Source organism: Prunus mume, linkage group LG4, assembly GCF_029339155.1.
Source record: "Prunus mume cultivar Tortuosa linkage group LG4, ASM2933915v1, whole genome shotgun sequence".
NCBI classification, from domain to species: Eukaryota; Viridiplantae; Streptophyta; class Magnoliopsida; order Rosales; family Rosaceae; genus Prunus; species Prunus mume.
In genome coordinates, this window is record NC_142701.1 from 838800 (window position 1) to 846421 (window position 7622).

At 36.9% G+C, this 7622-nt stretch overlaps 1 protein-coding gene across 3 annotated transcripts; it reads left to right on the forward strand.

The window, feature by feature from the left end:
• The first annotated feature begins 471 nt into the window (after positions 1-471).
• On the forward strand, positions 472-6732 carry LOC103328689 (protein DETOXIFICATION 8). Of its 3 annotated transcripts, XM_089049623.1 has the most exons (9): positions 472-730; positions 863-899; positions 2360-2633; positions 3656-4200; positions 4479-4565; positions 4668-4724; positions 4862-5100; positions 5291-5496; positions 6193-6732. In XM_089049623.1, exons 3-9 carry the CDS (start codon positions 2379-2381, stop codon positions 6253-6255), a joined length of 1452 nt encoding a protein of 483 aa, XP_088905749.1. In that variant the 5' UTR covers positions 472-730; positions 863-899; positions 2360-2378; the 3' UTR covers positions 6256-6732. The 3 variants fall into 3 exon arrangements, with proteins under 3 accessions (XP_088905749.1, XP_008229318.2, XP_088905748.1); XM_008231096.2 differs by having other exon boundaries at positions 472-899; positions 2364-2633; XM_089049622.1 differs by having other exon boundaries at positions 473-899.
• Positions 6733-7622: the final 890 nt, after the last annotated feature.

The window sequence follows — 7622 nt, forward strand, 5'->3', positions numbered from 1 at the left end:
GATAGAATTGCCTGACATACTGATTTGATGAGCACTTCTTTCCCGGCCTTAGACAGAAGCTTACCTTGCCAAGTAGAGTCGGACCTTGCACTCCTGGAGTGCTTGAGAACAGTCCAAATTGAAAGCAAACATTGTACCTCCTCCGTCTTTAATAGAGTACACCAAGTCACAATTAGTACAGAACCTTTGCAAGCCAAAAGAAAAAACTACCGCGACATATCAAGAGGTTTCAGACTCTTTTTGTCTTTTTCCTCTGTTTTTGTTCTCTGCAACACCAAGTTTTTTGAGTCTTTTTTATTTTATTTTCTTCCAGTCTCCAACAAAGTGGCGTCGGCCACCCTCTTCCTTTTCAAACCAAGTGGGGTCAGCCACTTTCCTTCGGTTTCTTTTTTTTTTGACTCTTCTTCTCCTTTTTTTTGACATGAGTCTTCTTCTCTTTTTTTTTTTTAAATTTGCTGCCGCTACTGCACACTGCACAGACCAAGCCAAAGCCCGCATGGTTGTCTTCCTCTTTTCTTCATTCAGCAACTTTTCCATATATATCTTTTTAATCACACACTAGCCACACACGCTTTTGTCTACTGTTTAAAAAAGAAAAAAACACAATTCCAAAGTCCGTAGCGTGGCTTCCCCTTTCAGGACTTCTTTCCTTTCTGTGGAATCCCTTTTGTTTTGGCTTTCTTGGTCCTGTTTGTATGCGAACCCAACACAAAACCAAACCCAAAGGGCTGTGCGTTTTTCCTTTGTTCTGATAGTTTTTTTTTTCCTTATTCTGTATGCCAGCGGCTTTTCTTTTTCTTTTTTTATTTCAGAGCAGCGCAGGCACGAAGAGGGAATTACTGTGCTTTTGTTTTCTTGACAGATACGGAGAAAGCTGGTCAGACTCACCAAAGGCGGAGGTATAACCCATTTTTTATTTGCATTCCATTTTCCAGATTTTTTCATCTACAGAGGTTCTGGGTTTCTCACCTATACGGATTTTTACATCCAAATGATTTCGTGTTACTCACTCATGTATTTTTACATCCAAACAATTTCGCGTTATTCACCCATGGATTTTTACATCCACGAATTTGTGGCCTGCTGTGCCTAAGAAAAGGAAAATAAAAAATGACAGAATACCTGTAGAAATTTTTCTCTCTTCTCTACACTGTCCCAATTTCTCCTGCGGCCTTTTTTGATATGCCGTCTGTCCTTTTTCCTTCCTTTTTTCTGATGTTGCCTTTTTATAGGCCAACTAGATAAGACTCTCTTGATCAAATAATGCTTTTGAATTTCAAATCCATGCTTAACAGATTTAGCCTTCCTTTTAGGCCTATTATCTCATGAATTTAGAAAATAATAAATATCCCAAAATTTTAGGAACCCCTGTTGGCTTGCATTTATCATTTACTTTTTATTATTATTTATATATTTGGAATAAATGATAAATGTCTTTGGCCGAATTTTTAGTTTCAACAACAATCACAACAGAAAACTTTAATAAAGCGAAATGAAGGCATGCATACTTTATTACAGTGGAAGCAGTTAGAGGGACTGGTTTTTTTCCTGAATTTTGCACAGGCTGAGTGATGCATTAAGCAAGTAATAGTCTAAACTACAAGGGAGTTGGTAGTTTTTCACACACACACACACAATATCAGGTGTCATGGGAGTTCAACTGAGACCACTGATTTGCAAGTAAAGTCCCTTTAACACTGGGGCTAGACTTTGTTGGCTGAAAATAATATGTTTTTGTTAGAAAAATTATAACTTGACATTATTTTTGAAGTTACAACATTTGAGGAAGGTAGTATTGAAGCTTCAGATATCAACTTCATTGAAAAGAGTTTCAGCTGCAGTGAAAAGTTATTACCCCATCATCCAAAGCTGAAGTGTGAACTGTTATTTTGCAACGACTACTTTTCTGTCCAATATGTAAATATTAACAAGACAATGGCAACTAGGGGTCAGGATTACAATCAACGTAACCCGTCGCTATTTAATTTTTGACCAAAAAGCTAACCAGAAATTCAAAACATAAACGTTTTGTAATTAAGCCATCAAAGAATATACATCTGTACATGAAATCTATATATAATCAATTAAAAAATCTACATCTGAATTGCTTTTGACTGGATGTTTGTCACAAAGTAAAAAAATAAAATAAATGTCACTCATTAATCATTTAAATTAAACCTATGCATAGGACAATTTGGTCTCTATGGGCCGGTAGAGACGGCGAGCATCATATAACTCTATGTATATTCTGAGAGCCAACTTAGGGAATATAACCCGCCCATTCGTTCATGCTTGTTTTCTTTTTATGTTGATATATATAAATATATATTCATATATAACTGATAGACATATAATTTAGGCAGAGGAACACCATCGCCATGCAGAAGAAGGAAATGGATAAGGAAATTGCGGAGACGGTTGAAGACGAGAAGACATGGGAGGTGACATGGGGAACATTTGGGAGAGAGCTGAGGAAGGAAGGCTTTATAGCTGCTCCAATGGTGGCAGTCTCAGTGTTGCAGTATCTTCTGCAGTTTGTTTGCATGATAATGGTTGGGCATCTTGATCAGCTCTCTCTCTCTAGTGTTGCCATTGCCATTTCTCTCACCAATGTCACTGGTTTTAGCCTGCTTGTAAGTCATCTTTCTTCTTCTTCTCCAATCCCACATTCACTTTTTTTTTTTTTGGATTTTTTTTTTCTTTCTTGCATGAAATTAATTTTCCTCTTTCTTGGCACTAAAATATGATATATTGCAGTATGTTGCCTTGAATAAGGGGTCAATTATTGGCGTTACTTATCAAGTTGGCCATATAAAATATACAAGCGGTTGCCTTATCAGTATCTGCTGACAGTTTTATTTAATGAGCCGTTCAAGTGGTCTCTTTTTCAAACATTTTTTAGATACATTATGATTTAGGTTATTAGATTATTATGATTTTATGGGGGGAAATCAGGATGGATGTTGTTGGGGTACACTTGATAGTGGACACATCGCCAACCACATTCAGTCTTATCGTCTTTATCTTTTGATCGCCATTATAGCCAACATGGCTCGTTTGGTAGCGATTTTTTGTAGGTCAATAATCACTTTCTATAGAGAATCATTTCTCCATATAAATCACTTTTAGTAGTTTTAAGTGATTTTATGAAGAAGCACAAGAGATGTGCTTATTTCCATAAATGATTCTGGTCCATCCATTATCACTTTCAAATGAGGATGAGTACAAGTGCTTTCAAATAAAAAAAAACGTTTTTGACAGTCATTAAAAAAAAAAAAAAAAAGTTAAAAGTTAAAAGTGTTTTTGGGTTTTTGAGCGTTCTTTCCAGAAAAGCTTCCCACGCTTTGAATTTTAATAAATCTTTTCATGAACTTAACGAAATCTCTTTCAATGAAAGTGTCTAATTATAAGCAGCAGTGTTTTTTGTAAACACAATTCAAAACATGCCCCTATCTGTACGGTTTCCTTATTTAAAATTTATCCTTCTAAGTCAGATTCGGCGTAAAATTGGTATGTTGAAATGTGTCGAGTGTATGTTCAGTGAAAATTTGGGTGTTACTAGAATCGGTTTTTTCTTCGTCGTCCTCTTCCTTACACATCCATGGACATATCTACCAATTAAGTACTGATGAATTCATTTGTATTTGTGGATCAGTCGGGAATGGCTGGTGGATTGGAAACACTATGTGGGCAAGCATTTGGAGCAGGACAATATCACAAACTTGGAACTTACACTTGCACTGCAATGCTCTCTCTTCTCTTGCTTTGCCCCCCCATATGTGTCCTCTGGATTTTCTTTGACAAATTGTTACCCTTAGTAGGCCAAGACCCCCAAATATCCCTTGCAGCACGCAAATACTCTGTTTGGCTGATCCCAGCACTATTTGGTGGTGCAATTCTCAAACCGTTAACTCGCTACTTGCAGTCTCAGAGTTCAATTTTTCCAATGCTCCTGTCCTCCTTTGCCATTCTACTTTTCCATATACTTGCAACTTGGGGTTTTGTATATAAGCTGGGCTTGGGAAGCAAAGGTGCAGCCATTGCCTTTAGCATGTCCACTTGGTTGTATGTGATATTGCTGTTGTTCTATGCCTTGGTTTCTTCAGCGTTTGAGAAGACCCGTATTACATTTTCTATGGAGTCTCTTCTCCACATTCGACAGTTCTTTCGCTTAGCTGTCCCTTCGGCTGTAATGGTTTGGTAAGTTCTCCTCATTTTCTTTCCGTTCGATTTTCAATTACTTTTTTTGGTGAATTACTAGTTTGTTGTGTCCATTACCTCATTGGCCCCTCAGTCAGTCTAACCTTCAAATTAACCGTTTGTGTTTTGACATAGCACTCGGTAGGCCAAGAGTGTAACAGTTTGTAACATTACAGTTGCTTTTGACAAATCTTTATTTGTGTTTATGCTTGCTATATATTCCCAATTCCAAGTACTTACATATCTTATTTTGTGTTGCTTTTGACAAAAATATATAGTCTTAAATGGTGGTCATGTGAGCTGATTATTTTGCTGTCCGGCCTTCTACCAAATCAAAAGCTGGAGACTTCAGTACTTTCCATATGGTACATACTTCAAACTCAGACTTGACCACCTTTTATTTTGACAAGAGGAAGAAGAAATTGCATTATTTCTCAGCTGATGCGAAAAAACTTGTGATTTTATAGCATTGCAATCTCTACATTGCACTTCACCGTATCATACGGATTCGGAGCTGCTGCGAGGTATACTCTCAACATTTTAATTTCTCACTCCATTCTGATTGAAGAACAAGAAAACAAAATTACAAAACAAATTCGAAAAACGTTACAAAATGGGCCCAATTGATTCAAGTAAACTAAAACATCCAACTGTTTTACAGCATTCGGGTGTCAAATGAATTAGGAGCTAATAATCCACAAGCAGCTCGAGTGGCTGTTTGGGCTGCCATGTTTCTTTCTGTCACCGAGGCAATTATTGTGAGCACAACTCTCTTCTTCTGCCGCCATGTTTTGGGGCATGTTTTTAGTAGTGAGAAGCCGGTCGTGGATTATATTGCAGTCATGGCACCTCTCATTTGCCTCTCAGTTTTTATGGACAGCTTACAAGCAGTTCTTTCAGGTTAATTATTATTCATCTCATCATATATGGGAGTGTGAGCAATGCTACATCGATTGCATTCGAGCAACGTCTTACTTTTTTAATTTATTCAGTAACTATCGTCTATGAGATTTGAACTTGGAAGATGATTGAACAGATTAATTTCGGATATATAAGACCTATTCTTCTTTGTTTTTGTGGTATGCATCAGGGATAGCTAGAGGAAGTGGATGGCAGAGTATAGGGGCATATGTGAATCTTGGGGCATTTTATCTAGTTGGACTTCCAGTGGGTGTTGTGCTCGGATTTCCTCTACGCTTAAGGGGAAGGGGCCTTTGGATTGGAATTGTGGCCGGATCCGTTGTGCAATCAGCTCTTCTTGCTCTTATCACTGGTTTCACCAATTGGTCAAAACAGGTTTGTGAGTCCAATAATTTATTTTCATTATTCCTTGGCTAACTATATTTTCAATACATGACGAAATTTTAAGAGAACTGTCGAAATTCCCTGAACTTGTAGCTAATTTTAAATTTCCCCTATGTTTTTTCTAATAGAATAAATGCCCCTTGAACTATTAAAATTCTCCAATCTTTCTCCTACCCATTAAATTTTCTCATTTTTAATTGAATTTGCTGTTAAAATACAAACCAATAAAAACTGATCCGGATGATGCAACTAGTGTGGGCCTCTTTAAAACATTGTCTTAAAAAACCTCCAAACAAAGGAAAATCCAATCAAGGAAAAAGAATACCACTGCATCAACCAGCTAAAAAAAACATTTCTCCTAATAAACTGCCCTCCAATATGTAGCAAGAAGGTGAATCCGCTTCTAGTTGATTGGCAATGAATCCAAAATTTAATACACTCCATTGAGATCGACAACTTAAACGTGAGATGAGACAATCTAGCATGTTATATTACTTGTTTGAACAATAAACTAAACTAGACACTCTCATGTCACATTAGTTAACTGTATATATAAGTGGATTAATTTGTATTTGAATAAGTCTAAATTTGCCGTGTGATAACATAACATAACATCTTTTTGACGATAATTTGGCTTACAAACATAAAGGACACACATCTAACCATCTCTATACGTGTCTACTGCAGGCAAAGAAGGCAAGGGAGAGGGTCTTCGTGGAGAGGTTATCAGAAGACAGCGAAGCAAATTGAATTAAAAAGGAAAAAAGAACTTTTAAAGTCAGCTTCTTGGAGCCGTTTTATCTTCTAGTGTTTGCAGTCTTAATTACATCATCTTTGCTCAAATTAATCAGAAGGCAAGAAAAAAATGAAAGTTTAACACATACAATTGGCTCCATTCCAATTTGTCCAGCATGATAAACATAAGAAGATCAAGCAAATTTCGGTGGACCGGATGAAAAGGTTTTATCTTGCTGGACCTGAAGCCTGTGCCCTTTCTGAATCCTTGTACTCAAGAGAACCAGCTCTTATTAATGTGTATATATATATATGCTGGTGAAGAAAATGGGATGGAGGCTTCAATTGCAGAAAGTAGGCCTTAACCACTTGGTTAAGGCAACAACAGCCAGTTGACCCAATTCATCCTTGTGATGTGAAATTTGTTATACAACAGTGCGATGCTTTCAGTTCTTTGGTTCATTCCAGTACACTAGCTGTTGTTGCCGGGTATCAATTGTTCTGTGTTGTTTATTATTTTCTTATTAGTTTACTGCGTTTGTAGAAGGATGAATTTAAGCTTGAGATATATCAAGATCATCCAGTGGACCTTAAAGAAACAAAGAGAATGGAACTGATTTAAATATAGAGTTTCTGCAGTAAACGTTACCCCATCAATATGATCTACAGCTAAGGCCTGCATGTGGGAATTCACATTGGATCAACTGGCTGAAAGTCTTGTAGATGACTGTTCGTAGCATTCTCAATCGACAAGTGTCTTAAAATCACTTGAATAAAACTAAAAGGTGAACTATTAATTACAGTATTCGGGTGTCAAATGAATTAGGAGCCGGCAATCCACAAGCAGCTCGGGTGGCTGTTTGTGCTGCAATGTTTCTTTCAGTTACTGGGGTAAATATTGTAAGCACGACTCTCTTCTGCTGTCGATATGTTTTGGGACATGCTTTTAGCAGTGAGAAGGAGATCGTGGAATATGTGGCAGTTATGACACCTTTGATTTGTACCTCAGTAATATTATGGACAGCTTACAAGCAGTTCTCTCAGGTTCATTTATTATCTCTTTTGTATTCTCTTTCTCTATTGGATGCCAAATAATGCTAAATAAACCACATTTTCAGACCATAAAATAGACTATATTATTATTAGAATAGACCACATATGTGCGGAGAAATTTTTCAGTGTGATGGTAGTACAACATGACATGCTAACAAGTGTATGAGGCTATCTAAACCCTAAACCGTAAATGGTGAATCCTAGATTACACATGCTAAGATTTGTGTAAACATGTAACATCATGTTGTTATGTCACATGATATTACCTTCACATACAATATTTTAAAGTTATGATCTCCAATATTGTAAGTGTTGCACATCAGGAGTAG

Excerpts from the sequence above, each read along its gene's own strand:
- LOC103328689 (XM_008231096.2), top strand. The coding sequence starts at position 777 with ATGCCAGCGGCTTTTCTTTTTCTTTTTTTATTTCAGAGCAGCGCAGGC. Across the intron at positions 4,201-4,478 it reads CCTTCGGCTGTAATGGTTTG|TCTTAAATGGTGGTCATGTG; the intron begins GTAAGTTCTCCT and ends AAAAATATATAG. Across the intron at positions 4,566-4,667 it reads ACTTCAGTACTTTCCATATG|CATTGCAATCTCTACATTGC; the intron begins GTACATACTTCA and ends GTGATTTTATAG.